Consider the following 21,242-nt stretch of genomic DNA (forward strand, 5'->3'; position numbering starts at 1 on the left):
AAAATGGCGGCAGGGGCACCTGGGCTCAGCCATCGAAGCGTCCGACTTCAGCTCAGGTCATGATCTCGCGGCTCATGAGTTCGAGTCCCGCGTCGGGCTCTGTGTTGACAGCTCGGAGCCTGGAGCCTGCTTCGGATTCTGGGACTCCCCCTCTCTCTGCCCCTCTCCCACTCACGCTCTGTGCACCTCTATGTCTCTCTCAAAAATAAATAAATATATTTTAAAAATAGGGGCACATGGGAGCAAAGAGGCCAACTGGGGGGATACTGCCATGGCCTGGGTGACAGCGAGGTTGGTTCAACCAACTCAGGGGAAGGGGGGGGCACACAGAAGGGAGGAGGTGGGGTGGCAGGAATTTTGCCAGAAGTGGCAACAGGACTGGATGACTACACAGGGGGCGTGAGGGCTTGTGGGCAGGAGGTAAACGGGGTTCCCCGTACTGATGGGGGTAACACTAGAGGAAGAGGTTTGGGGTGCGAGGGAGCGAAACATTCAAATACGAACAAGTTATGTTTGAGATGCGACATCAACATGCAATGAGTCTGGGATTCGGAATAGAGGTTTGTGTTGAGAGGCTCAGTATAACCAAATGGCTACCTCATGAGCCACCAACACATACACAGCCAACCTAACTTTGTGGTGAGACCCTGTGTTTGTATTAATCGGGGTTCTGCAGAGAAACAGAACCGGTAGGAGATAGATTAGATAGATAGATAGATAGATAGATAGATAGATAGATAGATAGATAGATAGATAGATAGATAGGGGCAGAGTTTATTTGTTGAGTAACACACAACTGAGGAAGCTGGCAAGTCTAAATTCCACAAGACATGCATGCCAGCAGGCTGGAGACCCAGGAAACGGCTGACGTTGCAACTTGAGTCCAAAGGCAATCTGAAGGCAGAACTACTTCTGCCTCAGAAAACCTCAGTCTTTGGGGCACGTGGGTGGCTCAGTCGGTTAAGCATTCGACTTCGGCTCCCGATCTCACAGTTTGTGGGTTCGAGCCCTGTGTCGGGCTCTACACTAACCACTGGGAGCCTGGAGCCTGCTTCAGATTTTATGTCTCTCTCTCTCTCTCTCTCTCTGCCCCTCCCCACCCACACTCTGTCTCTCACTCTCTCTCAAAAATAAAAATTAAGAACAAAGATTAAAGGGGCGCCTGGGTGGCTCAGTCGGTTGAGCGTCCGACTTCGGCTCAGGTCATGATCCCGCCATCTGAGTTCAAGCCCTGCGGCGGGCTCTGTGCCGATGGCTCAGGGCCTGGAGCCTAATTTAGATGCTGTGTCTCCCCCTCTCTCTGCCCCTCCCCTACTCACACTCTGTGTCTCTCTGTCTCTCAATAACAAATAAGTGTTAAAAAAATTTGTTAATATTGTAAAAAAAATAAAAAATTAAAATAAAAAAAAAACACCCTCAGCTTTTTTAGTTAAAGCCTTCAATTGATTAGATCAGGCCCACCCATACTACAGAGGTAATCTGCTTTACTCCAAGTCTACTGATGTAAATGTTAACCTCATCTAAAAAATACCTTCACAGTGTCATCATAGACTGGTGGTGGCCCTGCTGTCTAGGTACCACGGCCTAGCCAAGTTAACACATAAAATTCGCCGCTGCACACCCTAGAAATGAAATTGGAGGCAGCCTTTGAGTTAAGCAATGGAATTAGTAGGGAAAAGCCAGTATCTCAGAAGGACAGAGTCTTTTCGGAATCTCTCATCCCAAAGCAGCTAGAAACGATGGAGGAGGGGATGCCCTATCACACAGCAACGCAGAGCTCTGTCCAGGCTAAGGCCAAGTCTGAGTGCTAGGGCCGGGGGAGCCACTGAGAATAGCCCTGAGTTGCACACACAGCTAGGGCATCCTGGAAGGCATGTCAGGGTCGCTGGGCTATCCTGCTCAGAGCAGAGAGGTAGAGGAGGATGAGGGGGTTCCAGCCCAGTGTGGAACCCAGTAGAAACTCAAAACTGGTGCATCGACTAGACCTAAGTAACACTAGCCCAGCCTTGACCATTACCTCAAGAGCGACTTTGCCAAGGACTTTTTAACCTCTCTAAGCCTCCATTTCCCCATTTGTGGATGTGAGGGGTGACAAGAGTTCCTGCTGTGAGCACTTGCTCTCACCATCATAAACGGAGGCGGTACAGGGAACTCACCAAATGAAACCTTATGAACAAACACAAGTGATGGGAGGTTAAAGCACTCCCCACAGCTGTTCTGCCTCAGGCACACCCAGGCAGAAACATGTCAGCGGCGAAAGACCCACTCCAGGTCTCTCAGTAATGCTCCTCTACCTGAATTTAAAGCCTCAGAGCAGACAGTCCCTCTCCAAAGCAATAAAGCCATCTGCCATTAGAACTTCTATGTCCCCCCCGCCCCCGCCGCCCCGCCCCTAACAGGCCCTTCTGCATAATAGTGCTCACCCTCTCATGATGGCTAATTTTATGTGTCAACTTGATTGGGCCATGGGGTGCCCAGAGAATTGGTCAAATGTTATTCTGGATGTATCCCTGAGGATGTTTTCAGCTGAGGGTATTTTAAAGTTGAAGGCCTGAATGGAACAAAAAGACTGATCTCCCCTAAATGAGAGGGGATCCCTCCTGCCTGGTGGCCTTGAGCTGGGACATCAGTCTTTCCTTGCCTTCAGGCTCAACTGAAACGTCAGCGTCCGGGCCTCCAGCTGCTTAGCCTCCAGACGAACCTATCACACCAGGGCTTCTGGATCCCCAGCCTGCCAGCCGTAGGTCATGTCACTTCGCAGCCTCTGTAGTTGTATGGGCCAATTCCTTATCATAAACCTCTGATATACATACATACATATCCTAGTATTTCTGTTTCTGTAGAGAGCCCTAACCAATCCACCACTACTCGGATCCCAAGGCTCTTGGATGAGATTCCACTGTTCAGCCCAGCCACGCACCAGCAAGGGTAGACCTTCCAGAAACTGGACCTGCCTGGGCAAGTGAGGCTGACTGGACTTACCCATTTTGGTGATATCTGGTATTGGTCCCCAGGTATTCTTGACTCCCCCACATCACAGGCACACAGTAGGATTGTACATCCCCACCCAAAGGAGTTTAAAGTTGGGCACAACCATAGAAGCCACTTTGTTGGGCTAATGAATTGTGAACACAAGTGACATGCATTGCTCGTGACCCATACAGGCTCTGCCTCCCTCTACTCCAGCAACAGGTGAAGCCTGGATGGTGCCGCTTCTTCAGCATGGGTCCTGGAGTGGGCACAAAGCATGTCAGGGCCCCAGCTAAGCCACAGTGGACATGAAGCGCAGGCAAGAAATGAACCCGTGGTTTCGTGCTCCTGAGGCTTGGGGGGATGTTTGTTATGACAGCCTAACATCGTCCTGACGGATTCACTCTCTGCAACATTGACATCTGGCTCTCGTAGACAAGGCAGAGCCTTCACGGGGACTTCCGGCTCCAGTTCTGAAGTGGACGGCAGGCAAATGAGACCAGTCGTGGGTGGTTCTACTGTGCAAATCTGCTTTAGATCTTTTTATGGCTCCGCATGGCCCTTAGCGCTAAACCCTCTCCCGATCTGCTCCTGCTAACATGTCGGGTCTCACTTCTCTTGGTTCCAGGCTCTGTGCTCTCTGCTCCAGCTACACAAAACTGCACCAAGTGGGCATTCCCCCGATTCCAGACTCTGGTTCTCTCTGCTTTGAAGATCCTTCCTCTCACCTCGCCCTTCTTCTCCATCCGCCAGCACCACCCTTCCCCCCCCCGGCAACCTCCTAGGCAGCTTCAGGTTCAATGCTGTTTCTCCAGCTCTCCTGCAGACACCTGTGTGAGACCTCATCTCAGTGTAGCATCACAGCCTGTTTGCTCGTCCGCCTGACCCCAGACTGTGCCTTCATATTCCCCATGCCGAGCCCAGCGTTTGACAGTAAAAGCCCAATAAAGGTTTGTTACGATAAAAGGAAACAAAGAAGGAAAGGAGGGAGGAAGGACCAACAGACAAACGTGATCTTTCACTCACTTGTACTGTTCTTTGGCCTGCATAATGACAAAGTCCCACTTGTAGTTAATTTTTTTGTTCAAGAAGTTGTAATTTTCCTAGAAATGGAGAACAAAAAGAACGCTAAGCCCTACAACATAGGCTATGTGCAGACGGAAGCAAGCTCTAAGTCAATGAGGGCGTGCCCCTGGCTCTAGACGCAGCCAGATGATCTCCCATCCCAGCTTTGCGAAGGCATTCGCTCAAAAGATAGCACTGAATTCTCAAAAAGCCTTCACAACAAAAGCCTTCACAAAAAGATCTAAAGCTTCTCAAAAAGCCACACCCTGGCTTGGATTTTTTTTTAATAAATGTATCCCAAATCTGATTAGGAAGAGGGGAACCGTGTGAGGGGAAATGTAGAAACTCAGTATTCAACAACAGAGCATCACAAATGCACAAAGACAAATCCTAACATTGGTATGATGTGGGCCCTTCGAAATACATATTTGTAAAGAATAAAAACACGGCAAGATTGTTGCTGTCTGCACAGGAATCTAGCCTTTTGAGGGATGCGTGTGTTCTTTGAGAAATCTGACTCATCTGGCCTAAAACCAAAGCTACACTATTGTTTTCCCATCACAAACTCAAGTTCACATCTGTTTATCACATAATGTCCATTATCATGCATATTAATTGTCTCATTAATAGGACAGCGAACGGAAGGGAGTAGCTAACGTGTGTCCAGCAGCCACTGAGGCAAGGGCTTAAATTACAGCAGGAGAAACTGAAGCTTGACATGGGGAAGAATTTATTTCAGCAAGCTGCTTCCAAATAGATGGACGGATGAATAGTAGATGGATGGATGGTGGGTGGATGGATGGATGGATGATGGATGGATGGGTGATGGATGGATGATGGATGGTGGGTAGATGGATGGATGGTGGATGGATGGGTGATGGATAGATAGAAGGATGGATGGATGATGGATGGGTGGATGGGTGGGTGGATGGTGGATGGATGGTGGATGGATGGTGGATGGGTGGATGGGTGGATGGGTGGATGGGTGGGTGAATGGATAGATGGTGGATGGGTGGGTGGATGGGTGGGTGGATGGGTGGATGGATGGATGGATGGTGGATGGATGGATGGATGGATAGATGATGGATGGATGGATGGATGATGGATGGGTGGATGGGTGGGTGGGTGGGTGGATGGATGGATGGTGGGTGGGTGGGTGGATGGATGGATGGTGGATGGATGGTGGATGGGTGGATGGGTGGATGGGTGGGTGGATGGGTGGATGGATGGATGGATGGTGGATGGATGGATGGATGGATAGATGATGGATAGATGGATGGATGGATGGATGGATGATGGATGGGTGGATGGGTGGGTGGGTGGGTGGATGGATGGATGGTGGATGGATGGATGGTGGATGGATGGATGGTGGATGGATGGGTGATAGATGTTGGATGGATGGGTAATGGACGGATAGACGGTGGGTGGGTGGATGGATAGGTGATAGATGATAGATGTATGGCACATGGATGGACGGTGAATGGATGAATGGATAGATGGTGGATGGACGGATGGTTAGATTGTGGATGGATGAATGGATGATAGATGAATAAATGATGGGTGGGTGGATGGATGGATGATGAGGGTACACATGATGTAACCAAGGGGGAAGAGGAAAAAAAACAGCTCAAGACTTTATTCCAATTATAATAACTTATACTTGAAAGCATGTCTGTACCTTTTCATATTCTTCTAAAATCCCTTTCTTCTTTATATTTCGCTTGGCTAGATAGATGGCTGCAAAAGAAAGCAATGACATTTTCCATCATCACCATATTTTAAAACGGCATCTGCGCCATTATATGCACGAGGCTGCTGTGCTTGGCTTGGTAGGGAGAAGTTTCAGCAGATCCTTGCTCCCTTCCCTGGGAACACACCCAATACAGATGTGAACGGACATAAAGGTCGTGATGACAGTAAGACAAACGTCACCAAGGTGCAGCGAGTAAATAAGCAGCACGTTGAGCACTACCAAAGGCATAGGGGGATGGAGTTTTACCATAGTCTGTATCTTCAGCCGGCCACTGCTGGGTGGGCCAGAAATACGGCGTCTATAAAAGAAACCAGGAAAGCACGTAAGCGTGGGCTTACAACCCACGCTGTTGACTGTCCCCCTGGGCCCCCAGCCCTGTGGCTTGAGATGAAACGACCTCAGCCCCCTCCCCCACCATTTCTAAAGTTCTGATCTGTGAGGATATGAAGCCATGCAATTCCCTTCTCAGATAAGATTAATCCCATATTAACACCAAGGTCAAGGCCAAGACCCACCTGAAACCGGTAGAGGCTGTTGTCAGACTTGAGTACGAGATTCCTGGGATCCTGCAGAGGGTAAATGTAGCCATATTTGACAATAAAGTTGCCCAAGTTCTGTGCCTCTGGGAAGAAACAGTTAAGACATGGAAGTTAACAGCAGACACTGAAGGCAGAAGCTCATTGCCCATCCCCCACACAGCACCCCAAACTCCAGGAGAGGTGCCCCATCCAAACAGCACTTCATCTAAGGAGAGAGGACAGTGGTTCCTGAACTTGGCTATGGGCAAATTTCAGCTGGGGAGCATGGTAAGAGGAAGACTTCCCCAGCTTGACCCCCAAGAATGACAACTCATAAGTCTGGGGGGAACCAGAGAACCCAAATGTTCATGGGTATCACAGGTGGTCCACTGCAGATGTTTAGAGAAGCTTCTTTGGGCCCTTTGGCTCTGGAGAAGTCCCCAGGAGCAGGGAGAGAATGTATCTGACCACCAGAGAGTTCCTCCCTCAAAAAGGAAAGGAAAGAGGAGGCCATGTTTACTGTCAACTTCTATCCCCAAGCTCCATTCTACCCGCATCCTAGGTATGGATCCCCCGGCTCCTCCCCACCTCACTTTATTACCTAGCCCACCTCCAATGTGCTTGGAAACATAGCCTTGTTTCTGGATTTGCATCAATTAAAGGAAAACCTTCCTGGCTCTTTCTCAGAGTCACCAAGGAAGCAGGTGTCTTGCCATCATCGAGAGAATTTTCTATCCCTGCCGTCCTCGGGCCCAAGGACCCAACCCACAACCCCTCCTGTATCTCAGCCTCCAACGCTTTGAGAAACTTTCTCCCCATCCCTCCTTCTTCATGTCTCACTCCCCACCCCCCATCGTAGACAAGTCTCATTTTCTATGCCGTGTGATACCAAGAGCCTTTTTTCCTAGTGGGAAGTCTGTGCCTCAGATTCCTTCTGTTCCAACCCATCCCTCAAAGTGCTGCAAACATCCTAGCTTACATATGATTATCACACATATGGCTCAAAACTCCCCCATGACCTCCTATTGGCTGCCTCCCAGATGAAACTTGGAATCTGCAAATATGCCAGCTACACGCCTGTCCCTACCCTGCCCTCCATACCCAGCTGAAGTCATTTCTCCCAATTTCCCCCTCGTCCCCCTCTCTGTCTCATTCAGCCCATTTCTACACCACTGCTCTTGCTAGTTTCCCCTCTGGGAAGACAGACCCTCGGAACTCCCCTCCACAGTCTGCTAGCGGCCCTTCTTTCGAGACCAGCCATATGCGTGCATCACCCCTCCAAGACTTCTGTCTTGACTGATTCTTCCCCGGTTGCCTGTTATTTACGTGCTCCCAATATTTTGAATGAAACAACCATTTTTCTTCCCCAATTATCTGTCACGCCTTCGCTTTTGATTCTGGTTGTTTTTCACATGAATGCCTTGTCTCTCCAATGTCAATTTCTCAGAGACAGAGGCTAAGCCTCCATTTAGTCTCTGGCCTCCAGAGATTCTTTGGTCCTTGTCGACGGAGTGCCTGAGGAGCTCTCACCCAGATTGGAGATCCAAAGCCGCTGGGCGATCCACTGGAGAATATCACTGCCTGCAAACCAGAGGTATTTGGCCATCATCAGAGTTTCCCAGCCCAGCCCCCGACCTCCACACCCTCCTCCACGCTGTTACCCCACGGGGTCTCCTCCAGGCTCAGCTGTGATCTCATCCCTCATCGGCTCAAAACTTTCAGGGCCTCCCCTCCACCGCACCCCCGTCACTATGTTCAACCCAAAACCCCACAACCCATAATTCAGGGTCGTCCACGATCTGACTCCGGCCAGATTTCCAGCTTAACATCCCCCCACACCCTCAATTCTTCACCTCTCTTGTGGTGTTTATTTCCTTACCTTACAATAATTTGTGCATGGACTAGTATTTATCAAGTAGGAAGTAAAGAGCCTAAGTCTGAGCCCTGAAAAAAACCAGACCCAAGGCATGCTACCTGTGGGGCTCCAGATGGAGCCTGGTCACATGAAGGGACATCAGAACCAGGGATGGGAGAAAAAGTGGGAATGAGCTAAGGGTAGGGGATGGTTCTCCCCGGCTCCCAAGTTCCCAGGCAGAACTCTGAGGAGTCCGAAAATTCGAAATTCAGACCCGGCCTCTCAGGTCATTGTGAAAGTACTCTGGTCGAAGCAGGAGGGTGGGACATATTCTAGTAACACTCTGTGGATTGATTTATAACTTCAGACAATGGAATGGGAGCACCATTTGCAGTCACACCCTGGGCTCGGCAGGTCTTAGGGGCCAGCCTGGGAACAATAATGCAGAGTGAAGACTGGTGTGGGAAAAAAAAAAGCAGGTGAGGCAGACAGGGACGAGATCAGGAGAGAAGAAGCGCCCCCTCCTGCCCATCTCCCAAGGATTCAGATTTATCTAAGGGCCAAAGCGAGCCAAGTTCCAAAAGCAATCCAGAACTGTTGCAGGACCCCAAGGAGCTGTGTGGTTCCTCCTCAACCTGGGCCCTGCACCCCCTTAGTGGAACAGACTCCTTGTACGAGGAAGGCACCTAAAGAAAGATGAGATGTCCTGGAAGGAACCACCCTTCACCAGACACCATCTGGCAAACAGCAATAACCACATTTTCCAGCAACTTCACAGGCCAACCCTGGACCCCTGCCTGCATGAGAACTGGCCCACAGCACACACCAAGAAGGAGGATCCGGGTCTGAGACCCCACTGCCCGTGTCCTTGTGGCTGGACTGTTGCATCCCTCTTCAGAGCTAGTGAAGGGGCATTTCTTCTGGGGCCTTCCAGGGAAGGCCCTTATCACCCACTCACACACTCTCTGGGCTTAATTACCTGCCCGCAGCATGACTTAGGATGGACAACCTGTAATTCTTACCTTCCTGTCCATGCCCTGGGGCACGAACGTTCAGACATTATCTTTGTCCTTGCCCACATGCCCACCATTCTCACTTCCGGTGGGTTTTCATCTCTTGTTCTTAGTTTTATTCACCCGTGGTTGGCTGTTCTCAAGCAAAAGCCTTCATCTAAAATCCTCCTTAAAATCCTAGGACTGGGTGTTTTAGACTTTCCACCCCAGGTCTCCTTGAATGCTACTCGGGAGGCATGTAGACCAAGAGAGAGAGAGAGAGAGAGAGAGAGACCCAAGCAGACAGCAGTTTGATTAGCGCTCTCCACCAAGGAGCCGAGGGTTTTCTCATCCACTTGACTGCTTCCCGAAATAGACCAAATGGGATTACAGAGCCACCGGCTTCGGCACCACGTGGTCTGTGCTAATGGCGTGGCAGGCTCCGCATCAGCCACCGTCATCCCCAGAAGTCCTGGGTCACCTGCCATCTGAGGAGTTAGAGACTGATTACCCGGTTTGCTTTTATTAGTGCTGATGCAGGACCCAAGGCTTCTCCCTGAGACCCGTTCCAGCGGCAGCTGAAATTCACCCACACGGGAGGAACAAGAGAACACATGGCAGGGTCGGCCGCCTCGGCCAAATCCAGGAACCACGGGCGCCCCGTGTGCAAAGAAAAGGAGCAGCTTATGCACACCGACAGTGGGTAAGGGTATGGACACTGGAGTCACACAGCTGGGATCAGATCCAAGCTCAGCCACGTGTGAGTGTAGTGACACGGGGACACGTTGCTGAGCCTCTCTGCTTCTCTGTGGCCCCACCTGCAAAATGCGGATGGTCGTGTCTATCCCTAACTTTGTTGTGGGTGTTAAGTGACAGACACAGTGTGGGGAATCGCCTGCTGTCACCACACATCAAGCATCCATGCTTGCTGACCACGTAAGTACTATCTCACCTAACACCCGCCATCATTCTCGTAGACAGGGATTGCGAATCCTGTTTTTTTTAATGTTCATTTATTGATTTTTAAGAGAGAGAAAGAGAGAGAGTGCACAAGCGGGTGGGGGGCAGAGAGAAGGGAGAGAGATGATCCAAAGCAGACGCTGCACCGTCAACGGAGAGCCCGACGCAGGGCTCAAACTCATGAGCTTTGAGATCATGACCTGAGCCGAAGTCAGATGCTTAACCGACTGAGCCACCCAGGCGCCCCCCACTATTCCTGCTTTTAAAATAAAAACCCTGAGGCAAGGGCTACACGGCTTGAAAAAGGCACCTGAAAGATTCAATCCCAGGTGCCCCTCAACGTCCAGTGCTCTCTGCACAGCTCTAGGCCAGCACCGGTTCACGCATTCAGCAAACTTCTGTTAAACCTCCCCCCCTGCCTGACCAGCAGCTCTGCTAAGCACTGGGGTTACCCAGGTGAGAAAGATGCGATGTGAAGGCTTCCCAATCCAGTGGAGAATCCAAGCCACAATTAATGACAACCAGGAGCGGAGGGGGGCGGGGCAGGGATGCCTTCGGGAAGAATGGTCCCGGTCCCCGCCACCCCACCCCCCCCACCCCCCTCCCCCACCGCCCCATACGTCTTAAAGGCTGGGAGGAAACAGGACCACCCTGAGGAGTCTGCCCATTTATTCCTGCTCTTTGGGCGCCTGTGCTACACTGGTTTCTAGCCTCTCCCAGGGGTGGCTCGTCAGTTTCCTTTTCGTCTGTGAGCTACCCTGTTCCGTTCCGATCAACTGCTCTTTTGCTCCAACCAGCCAAGTTGGTCTTCTGTGGCTTGCACTCACGGAAGCCTGCATGATACACTGATGGTGGGGGCACTCTTTCTTCCAAGCAGATAGAAAGGGAAACAGGACAGTGTCAGCCAGCTTATCTCTGCCAAGACCAGGGCACCTTGAGTGAAAAACAGTGAGGTCGTGGCAGGGGGGAGAGAGTGAGGGTTCACAAGGAGCAGAACAGAGGGGTGAGTCCCAGGCTTGTGCTTTGAGAAACTGTCTGTTTCTGCAGACACTATATCTCGGTAGGAAACACGCTCTTGACCGAAAAACCAAAATCATACGACATATGCGACCCATTAATCAAAATTCATTCTTCTTTTGCGGTTCGGTCCCTTCTGCCAATGTCCTCAGATGATGCTCCTTTATCCCACATCCAGAGAAAGGAGACACTGGCGGCATCCCGTGGGGTGGTTAAGGAGGACGCCAGTATATTCAGATGGCTAACGGATGCATGAAAAGATGCTGAATCATCACTCATCATCAGGGAAATACAAATCAAAGCCACAATGAGATACCACCTCACACCAGAGTGGCGAACATTAACAACTCAGGGGGCGCCTGGGTGGCTCCGTCGGTTAAGCATCCGACTTCAGCCCAGGTCATGATCTCACAGTCCGTGGGTTCGAGCCCCGCGTCGGGCTCTGTGCTGACAGCTCAGAGCCTGGAGCCTGCTTCGGATTCTGGGTATCCCTCTCTCTCTGCCCCTCCCTAGCTCTCTCTCTCTCTCTCTCTCTCTCTGTCAAAAATAAATAAACTTGAAAAAAAACTCAGGAAACAACAGATGTTGGCAAGGATGCGGAGAAAGGGGAACCCTCTTACACTGCTGGTGGGTGCAAGCTGGTGCGGCCACTCTGGAAAACAGTATGGAGGTTCCCCAAAAAATTAAAAATAGAACTACCCTACCACCCAGCAATAGCACTATTATATCCTTTATCTAAAGGGTACAAAGATGTTGATTCGAAGGGGCAAGTGCACCCCCAATGTTTATAGCAGTGATATCAACAATAGCCAGATTATGGAAGGAGCTCAAATGCCCATCGACTGATGAATGGATAAAGAAGATGTGGTATGTACACACACACACACACACACACACACACACACAAACAATGGAATATTACTTGGCAATCAAGAAGAATGAATTCTTGCCATTTGCAACAATGTGGATGGAACTAAAGTGTATTATGCTAAGCGAAATAACTCAGTCAGAGAAAGATAAATATCATATGATTTCACTCATGTGTGGAATTTAAGAAACAAAACAGACGAAAATAGGGAAACGGAAGGAAAAATAAGATAAAAAGAGAGGGAGGCCAACCATAAGAGACTCTTAACTACAGAGAACAAACTGAGGGGTGCGGGAGGGGAGGGGCTGGGGGGACGGGCTAAATGGCTGATGGGCATTAAGGAGGACACTTCTTGGGCTGAGCACTGGGCGTTATATGAGTCACTGAATTCCACTGCTGAAACCATTATTACACTGTATGCTAACTCATTTGGAGCCCAATTTTTAAAAATTAATTAATTAATAAAAACAGAAAGTTGTCAGCGTGAATCAGACCAGGGTGGAGCAAAGACCAATTTATTTCTGCCAGATAGTATTTTTCTTCCTCAAGCTACCTGATTTCATCAAAACAGGGCAAACAGAAAGCGACAGTAAAAGCTTTTTAAATGACCTCCCGGGAGGGATGGCTTCACAAAGTGCCCCATTGGTTCTTTTTCTCCTTTCCTTTCCGACCCCTTCCTCAGAAGGAGCCTGTGGTCCAGGAATCAGCAAACTTCCTCTAAAGGGCTGTACATAGCTTCACTTCGGGGGGCCATAATTCAGTCTCTGCACACCTATGCAACTGTCACTGTGGCGTAAAAACAGCCAAAGATAAAACACAAGTAGGGATGTGGTTGCGTCCCAATAAAACTTTATGTGTAAACACAGGCCACGGGCTGAACTGGGACCTTGAGCTCTAGGCCACCATTCCCTGCGTGTGGATGGTTCGAGGCCAAGACTAAGTCACAGGATACATTACCTGTCATGGCGTGAGGGACACTGGTGACCAGGACCTTCTGGTTCTGCACCCTGACCCCTGTCTCTGGGTTCTGCATGTCCTTCACCAGCGCTTCAATCTGCAAAACAGAACCCAAAAAGCTGGCTGACCGGAACCGTTTTTCTCACAGACACAAGCACCCTCGCCGGGTTGGGGAGCCCAGAGAAATGCGTTCTGACTGGAGACGCTGCACAGGCCTAAGAGAGAAGGTGGCACTTAGCAGAAGAGGATTTTGACGGACAGAAAGTGAGAGGACAAGAAGAGCCGAGGCACAGGAGGACGACCGTGCCCGGGGTGAGAGAGGGACGGAAAACGGGGGCAGACGAAGCCGGAACGACAGGTGGGAGCCAGATCACAATGGGCCTCGAATGCCATTCCCGGAGCGTGCATTTTGCTCCAGCAGCCACTGCTGGAGAGGAGCGTCATCCAGCCCACGTTTGCGAAGTGTGGTCCACGGCAGACAGAAGAACACTGAAGCATGAAGAAGTTTGCCAGGGTGGACGCAAGTGGGGACATCCATTTGAAGCTACTGCAACGGTCCAGGCAAGAAATGGTGGGGCTCCCATGCTTGCCACTTCCGCCCCGTGGTCTCCTCTCAGGAGAGCAGCCAGGGTGAGTCTACCAGTTATTCTGGAAGATGTCCCTCCTCCGCTCAAAACCCTGCAAAGGCTATTCCACTCAGAGGCAATGGCAAAGTTCCCCTACTGCTCTAGTGGCCGGGACCCCTTCCCCCCTGACTTTTCTCCTACCACTGCCCACCTGGCTGCCTCCCATCCAGCCACAATGGCCACCTTGCTGCTTTCTGGTCATGCCAAGAATATACCAGCCTCCTGCCCCGGGGCCTTTGCTCTGGCTAGTCGCTGTGCTTACACCACTCTTCCCAAGAACCTACGTAGCTCACTCGCTCACCACCTTCTTCAGCTAACATTCTCAGGAGGCCTGAGAACATCCTACTTAATGCTACAACTTTGAACTCCACCCCTGGCATTCCTGACCCCCTACTCGCTTTTTCTATAGCTCTCAGCTTCTAACCGAGGAAACTATCTACCTAGTGGTTACATTGTTTATTGCATGATTCCCTTGATCCTAGAGAGTAAGTTCTTCAAGGGCAGGTCTTCTGTCCGTTATCGTCTGAGGCTGTATTATGACTGCGTGGCATAGAGCCTGACACATAGGTGATACTCCATAAGCGACTGATGCATGAGTTAATAAATAAATGAAGACAGCGGCAGGAAAGATAATAGGAAGGCGTGGCTTTTAGAGCCCTAGTTAACTCGAATGGACCGTACTTGCAAGTGATTGACTTGCACAGTCAGTGAGGGGGGCACAGTCTAACTCCTGTGATCAGAGTTGCCAGTTAACCTAAATAGAAAATGGAAAAAATGGAAAGGAAGGATCACCTTCTGGAAGCAAACGCTTCTGCTTCGGAACGCTGACCGAGCTAGCCAGAGTGCAGGCAGGGGATGGGAAATGAATGCCTCAAGTTCGAAAGAGATAAAGGTCAGAGGTAGGAATCAGTCGTGACTATCGAAGAGAGATTGAAACAAACAGAAACAGTGAACTGTCCCAGGAAGAGTGAACCGCAGGAAGACAGACACAAGGACACCCCTGGTGGTCTTTAGAGTACTTTTTAAACTGTTATTAAAAAAAAAAAGAAAATAGTCTTCCACTGAAAAAATTAAACGGAAGTAAGGTCAACTGAAGGATATCCTTTAAAACAAACCGGATGGGTTGGCACAGTTTAGAAAAGGCAACCCGGAGGGATGGGCTAACTGGGCAAGGGGCATTAAAGAGGACACCTGCCGGGATGAGCACTGGGTGTTGTATGTAGATGAATCACTAAATTCTACTCCTGAAATCATTATTGCACTATGTGATAACTAACTTGGATACAAATTTAAAAAAATTTTTAAATTAAAAAAGAATAAAGTGGAGCTATTGAAAAAAAAAAAAGACAACCCAGGTGTTTCTCTTGTCAATGTTTACGATGGGAATTGACGAAGCCCATGCAGAGGTTTCAGCTCCATGTTCCCCCAGGAAACCGCTTACTCATGAAGAAACCATGTATCCCCAAGCCTGCCAGGTGCTTGCAAGGATCCATCGGTCGCTCAACAACCAGCCATGGTGGACTCAGGAAAACCAAAGATAAGGCGACGTGGCCCCTGAGCCCACAGAGTGCACTGTCTGGCACAAGGATATCATAGGACAACATGGGAAGTGCGATGGCAAAGGTGAGCTCCTGGGATCACGAGGACACAGTAGTGCCAGGAGGGATCAGCAGCGGGGACTCTCGGAGTGAGTCTTCAAAAGACGATAGGAACCAGGGATCAGAGAGGGTGGGGGAAATGGCGGGCCACGGCATTCCAGGCTCCGGGAGCAGCAGGAGCAGGGGCATGAAATACGAAGGAAGGAACAAAGGTAGGAACACAGACCTTTCCTGTCCTTCTCTGGCCAGAAGCCTTCCCCCCGCATATAGCCCGCTGTGTACTCATGAAGGGCTGCATCTCAAACCCAACCTGTCTGCATCCCAACCGCCACCCAAACCGAAACAGGCCACTGGTCCACCCACTTCCCCTCCATTTCACTAACTTGGTTATATCATCGTCCTCCCGCTTTTTAATAAAATAACACTCCCCCACTCTGTGCAGCCCTTCACAATTACCTTTTAGACTCTGCTCAGTGCTTGCAGTGAGGGCAAAGGGAAGCCCATGATTCTGGCAGCTTCGTGGGGTTTCATTTCTCTACCAACTGCAGGATTTCACTTCACCTCTCTGAACGTCCCTCCTGGACCATAAATGGGGACACTGATAGTATGTGCCCGAGTAATTGACACAGCTTTGTAATCTCTTAGCATCTCATTAAGTAATCATGCAAAAAATGCTTTACGAGGCCAGACAAATGTTATAGACTTGTAAAGATGTACAATAAGCATGAAGATATATATTTTATCAGGAGACGTGTGTATTAGTGGTTACGGTTTGAATCGGTAAACAGCAGCAGCTTTCATAGAATTAATGTATCTTTGAAACTCGGCATACAGGGCTGTGTTCAGATGCCTGGGAATAAAAACCCTGCTCTACTTACCGTGCAAATGCTGGTATTTATCGAGCATTAGTAAGCGCCCAGCACTGTGGGGGTTACAACGAGGCAGAAAACATACTCCAAGTCCCCGGAGGATTGGGAAGACACGTGTATAAAAATAAAAGGGTAACTAAGATAAATGCTAGAGATCTGGGTGCAAATCCCTGCTCGATATACAAGCCAGGTCAATTGCTAAATTTCACTAAGACTCATTTTTCTGTAACCTAGAGATGACAATAATACAGAGACGACAAAAGTACCTATATCATCAGAGGGAGGTTGCAAAGATTACATGAGATTAAGCGCTTAAAGCACTTGGTATCATGCTATGCACGGAGTGTTCAGTAGACAGCAGTTGAAGGCTGAATTAGGCACCAAAAAGATAGGCAAGGTGCTGACTGGAATAGGAAAAGAAATAGCCAGGGAAAGAAAAGGATAACTGAGAAGATCCCCCCTCACACACACACACACACACAAAAAAAAAAAAAAAAAAAACCATAGAGGGCGTATAGGAAGAGAGGGATGGCCTGAGAAGGCCCCAGGGTTCTCTACACAGGGAAGCGAAGAGATTGAACTTGGCCCCCTCTTGCACAGTTGGCGGGAATGCAAAATGGTGCCGCTGCAGTGGAAAACAGTATGAAGGTTCCTCCAAAAATTAAAACTAGAATTCCCAGCAACCCCGCTTCCCGATACACATTGAAAAGACTCGAAGCCAGGATCTCGAAGGGAGACTAGCACTGCCGGGTTCGCTGCAGCATCGTTCCCGACGGCCAAGATGGGCCAACGGCCTAAACGTCCATCAGCAAGTGAACAAGGCAAAGGGTGCCACAGACATACAATGGGACATCAGTCAGCCTTTACAAAGAAGGACATCCCGCAGTATCCCACGATAAGGATGCGCCCGGAGAACACGTCGCTAAGCGAAGTAAGAGCCAGTCACAGAAAGACGGCATGGTCCCACTTACGTGGGGTACCCAACAGGCAAGTTCATAGAATCAAAGAGTGGAATGGTGGTGCCAGGGGCTGGGGGAAGGGAGATGGGAGCTGGGTTGCCAACCGACAACTATCAAGTTTCAGTCAAGCAAGGTGCATAAGCTCTGGAGACCTGCTCTGCCATATCGTGTCTATTAACAATAGACGGTTGTTAACTATGCTGTTTGCGCACTCAAATTTTAAGAGGGGAGTACTCCCGGTAAGTGTTCTTACCATAATAAAGTAAAACTTTTATTTTTTTTAAGCTTATTTCTTTATCTAGTGGGGGGAGGGAAGGGGTAGAAAAAGACGGAGAGAGAGAGAATCCCAAGCAGGCTCCGCGCTGTCAGCACAGAGCCCAACGCAGGGCTCGAACTCACCGCCCGTGAGATCATGACCTGAGCCGAGATCAAGGGTCGGACGCTTAGCCGACTGAGCCCCCCAGGCGCTCCCACAATAAAATAAAAATTTTAAAGGGAGAGTGATAGACAGAGATTGCACCCAGCTGCATCGGAGGTGAAGGGTCACACAAGGGAGCAGGACTGAGTACAAGCTCCATCTGCCCACTTTCTCGGCTCACGGATTGTTCCAGAACAGCAACGATCCATTTCCGCTCCAGTCAGAGCTGCCATCCTTGGCCTTCTGCAGCATCAGGTTCTTGGCCACTGCCTAGAGCCTGCAGTCGTGAGGGAGCAAAGGGGTGAACCCAGCAGGGTGTTGGAGGGGCCGAGAGGAGGCCGCTTCTTCTGGACTTGGGGGACCCAGGAGCCGTGCGCTGCGGGGGTCACTCCTGCAATTCTCAACCCACTGTGAGCCTCAGATTTATATGCTACTCCAAGAAATGCCTGATTTTCTGGTGTGAGGGCTCAGGCCTCCCCTCTCTCACATTAGCTGCCAGATGAAACCCCATATTTATTCACAAAAAGTCTTAGACAGGGCACCTGGGTGGCACAGTTGGTTAAGCGTCCCCACTCTTGATCTCAGCTCAGGTCATGATCTCACGGTTCCTGGGCTGGAGCCCATGTCTGCACCATCACCACAGAGTCTCGTCAGGATTCTCTCTTTCTCTGCTCGTCTCTCACTCCTGCGTGTGCGCACTCTCTCTCTCTCTCTCTCTCTCTCGCAAAATAAATAAACTTTTTTTTAAGTTTATTTATTTGCCCTGAGGGGGGGTAAGGGCAGAGAGAGAGGAAGAGAGAGAATCCCCAGCAGGCTCCATGCAGATCAACATGGGGCCCGATCCCATGAACCGTGAGCTCACGACCTCAGCTGAAACCAACTCTTAAGACCTCTTAAGACCTCACTCTTAACCAACTGAGCCATCCAGGTGCCCCTGAAAATAAGTAAACTTAAAAAAAAAAAAAAAAAACTCTTGCATGAGACAACAATGTTTCATAGGAACAGGGGGTCGAGATATTGGAGAAGAAATAGAAATTGCCTTATGAGTTAGAAATCGGATAGAAAGTCAGCAGATTGGATTCCTTCTCTTCGCATTTAAAAAAAAAAGGCTAGTTATAAAGAGTTTGAAAATAATCTTCAGAGGAGGAATAATGAGAGTTATTTTAAAAACACAATGAGGGGAGTCACATTTCTTTCAGGCAGGCATGTCACCCGTCACAGAAAAGAAGGGCTGGTGGGAGGAGGGCACAGCACGTGAACCTCGAGAACATTCTGAGGGAGTTCAGGCCGCTGAAACTCCACTCGATTTGCCTCAGACTTTTCCTCATATAAATTCCTCCGAGGGGTCTCCCCAGTCCTCCAAGGAAACTCTTGAGAGACTCTGCTGTGGGCTGATTTGTGAACCCCGAAATTTGTATGTTGAAGCCCTAACTCCGAGTACCTCAGAAGGGGAGTGTACTTGGGGGACAGGGTCTTGAAGTGGTAAGTGAGGTAAAATGAGGTCATTAGGGAGGCCCTAATCCAAGAGGGCTGTGTCCTTATGAGAAGAGGAAATTAGGGGCGCCTGGGTGGCTCAGTCGGTAAAGTGTCTGACTTCGGCTCAGGTCATGATCTCGAAGTTCATGAGTTCAAGCCCCACGTCGGGTTCTGTGCTGACAGCTCAGAGCCTGGAGCCTGCTTCGGGTTCTGTGTCTCCTCTCTCTCTGACCCTCCCCTGCTCATGCTCTGTCTCTGTCTCAAAAATAAATAAAACATTTTAAAAAATTTTTTTTAAATATGTTTTAAAATTTAAACTTTAGGGGCACCTGGGTGGCTCAGTCAGTAAAGTGTCTGACTTCAGCTCAGGTCACGATCTCGCGGTTCGTGAGTTCCAACCCCATATCAGGCTGTCTTACTGTTAGGGCAGAGCCTGCTTCAGATGCTCTGTCTTCCTCTCTCTGCCCCCCTCCCCCTCCTCTCTCTCTCTCTCTCTCAAAAAAAAATTTTTTTTTTAAAACAAGAAGAGGAGGAGATTAGGACACAGACACGTCCGGAGGGAAGACCACGGGAGGACACGGGGAGAAGGCGGCCGTCTGCAAGCCAAGGAGAGAGGCCTCAGAGGAAAACCAACCGTGTCCTCTCCTGGTCTGGGATTTCTAGCCCCCAGAGCCATGAGGAAATAAATCTCCGTTGCCACAGAGCCCATGGCACTTTGTCACGGCAGCCCGAGCAAACTAGCAGACGCTGGGATCTAGCATCCACCCCGAGAGAAAAACCCCTTTGCGCATCGCGGAGGAGAGAGAATCCCAGTCGTTTCCAGGTTCTCCAGAGAGCGGGCGAGAAGCCCTTGCCTTTCAGCTTCAAACGGCTGCCAACTCTCACACCTCCCCCTGGTGTCCCGTGGGCGTCCCCCGGGGCTGAGGCACAGGCCAGCCCTCCCCACCTGCAAATGTCAAGGCCAACGCCCAGCCAGACTCCGCCACATCCCGTTCCCGGGCACAGACAAAGGCGGCACAGCCAAGCTGCGCTGGCACCCCCCGTCCCGTGACCCCGTGTCGGGGGACAGTGTCGGGGGCGGGAGGTGAGGGCGTGGGCCCCACGTTTCTTCTCTCAGGAGCCGTCGTGCTGCACTGTGACTGCCAGCGTTCCAGGGAACCCCGACATCACAGAGGAGCAGACACGACGGCTTTGACGCCCCGACATCCCACCCTCCACGCCCACGCCACTCCTCACATTAAGGAGCTGTCACTCACTGTGCAAGATCTCCGGGGCTGGAATTTTCCTTGAAGCCGGAGAAGGCTCCCAGGGGGATGATAATAATCAGTCCTTGTCTCTACAAAGACGGGCAAAATGAGCCAGAACCACCGGGTTATTGTGCTAACAGAGAAGAAGGGGCTCCTGCTAACACGCCTGGTCACACAGAGGCCTGCTGACCCCCGCCTTATCACGCGGGGTCCCGCACACCCTCGCGAGCGCTGCACCCTCATCGGTACTCAAATCCTGCTCTGCCCACGCTGGTCAACAGCCCAGGAAGCGGGGCGCCTGGGGGGCTCAGTCGGTTAAGTGGCCGACTTCGGCTCAGGTCATGATCTCGCAGTCCGTGGGTTCAAGCCCCGCATCGGGCTCTGTGCTGATGGCTCGGAGCCCAGAGCCTGTTTCGGATTCTGTGTCTCCCTCTCTCTCTGCCCCTCCCCCATTCATGCTCTGTCTCTCTCTGTCTCAAAAATAAATAAACATTTAAAAAAAAAAAGAGTCAACACTTAACCAACTGAGCCACCTTAGCGCCCCAATATCAATATATTTTAAGTGCAACCGGGGTAGAAAAGCACTCAGACCCTCAAATCAGAATCGTCTTTCTAGACATAAACCGAGTGGTTTTAAAACACCAAACAGCTTCTCGCTGAATGCAGAAAGCATCAAAGTCCTCACGCCAAGTACAAAGCCCCCAGTTCTGGGCCCTCCTTTCCTGCCAGCCTTACCGTCCGTCGACCTCCCGCTGCCCCGACCCCTGATGACCCCCCCATACCAATGTAACACTTCACACATCCGTGTTTCGTGTCTGCCTAAAAACTCACTCATCTTTCCATCTTCCTGGCAAAGAAAACTAACTTCTTGTACCTCAGCTCGGTTGCAACCCCCTTTGTGAAACCTATCCTGATTCCCCTCACGCCGGGCAGAACTGACCATCCCTCACATTGTGTGAGATATATGTGTGTGTGTGTGTGTGTGTGTGTGTGCCTCTCTTTGTGTAGACAGATACAGAGATACATCTCCTCTAACAAAGTCTACCACGACCTTGAGAGCACTTCTCTTCTTATTTACGCATCCAGCTTTCTCT

At 50.2% G+C, this 21,242-nt stretch overlaps 1 protein-coding gene across 2 annotated transcripts in view; it reads right to left on the reverse strand.

The window, feature by feature from the left end:
• RGS9 (regulator of G protein signaling 9) overlaps nt 1–21,242 on the reverse strand; it is a 71,634-nt gene that overhangs the window by 47,601 nt on the left and 2,791 nt on the right. For both annotated transcript variants that reach the window (XM_086687833.1, XM_086687834.1), the window contains exons 2-7: nt 12,956–13,052; nt 7,837–7,887; nt 6,304–6,410; nt 6,035–6,086; nt 5,714–5,772; nt 3,997–4,073 (exon numbers count right to left, since the gene is read on the reverse strand). In XM_086687833.1, coding sequence (XP_086543959.1) covers nt 3,997–4,073; nt 5,714–5,772; nt 6,035–6,086; nt 6,304–6,410; nt 7,837–7,887; nt 12,956–13,052 — 443 coding nt within the window. The remainder of the gene's footprint in view (nt 1–3,996; nt 4,074–5,713; nt 5,773–6,034; nt 6,087–6,303; nt 6,411–7,836; nt 7,888–12,955; nt 13,053–21,242) is intronic.

The sequence above is a fragment of the Puma concolor genome, chromosome E1, assembly GCF_028749965.1.
Source record: "Puma concolor isolate L17-30 chromosome E1, mPumCon1.1.hap2, whole genome shotgun sequence".
NCBI classification, from domain to species: Eukaryota; Metazoa; Chordata; class Mammalia; order Carnivora; family Felidae; genus Puma; species Puma concolor.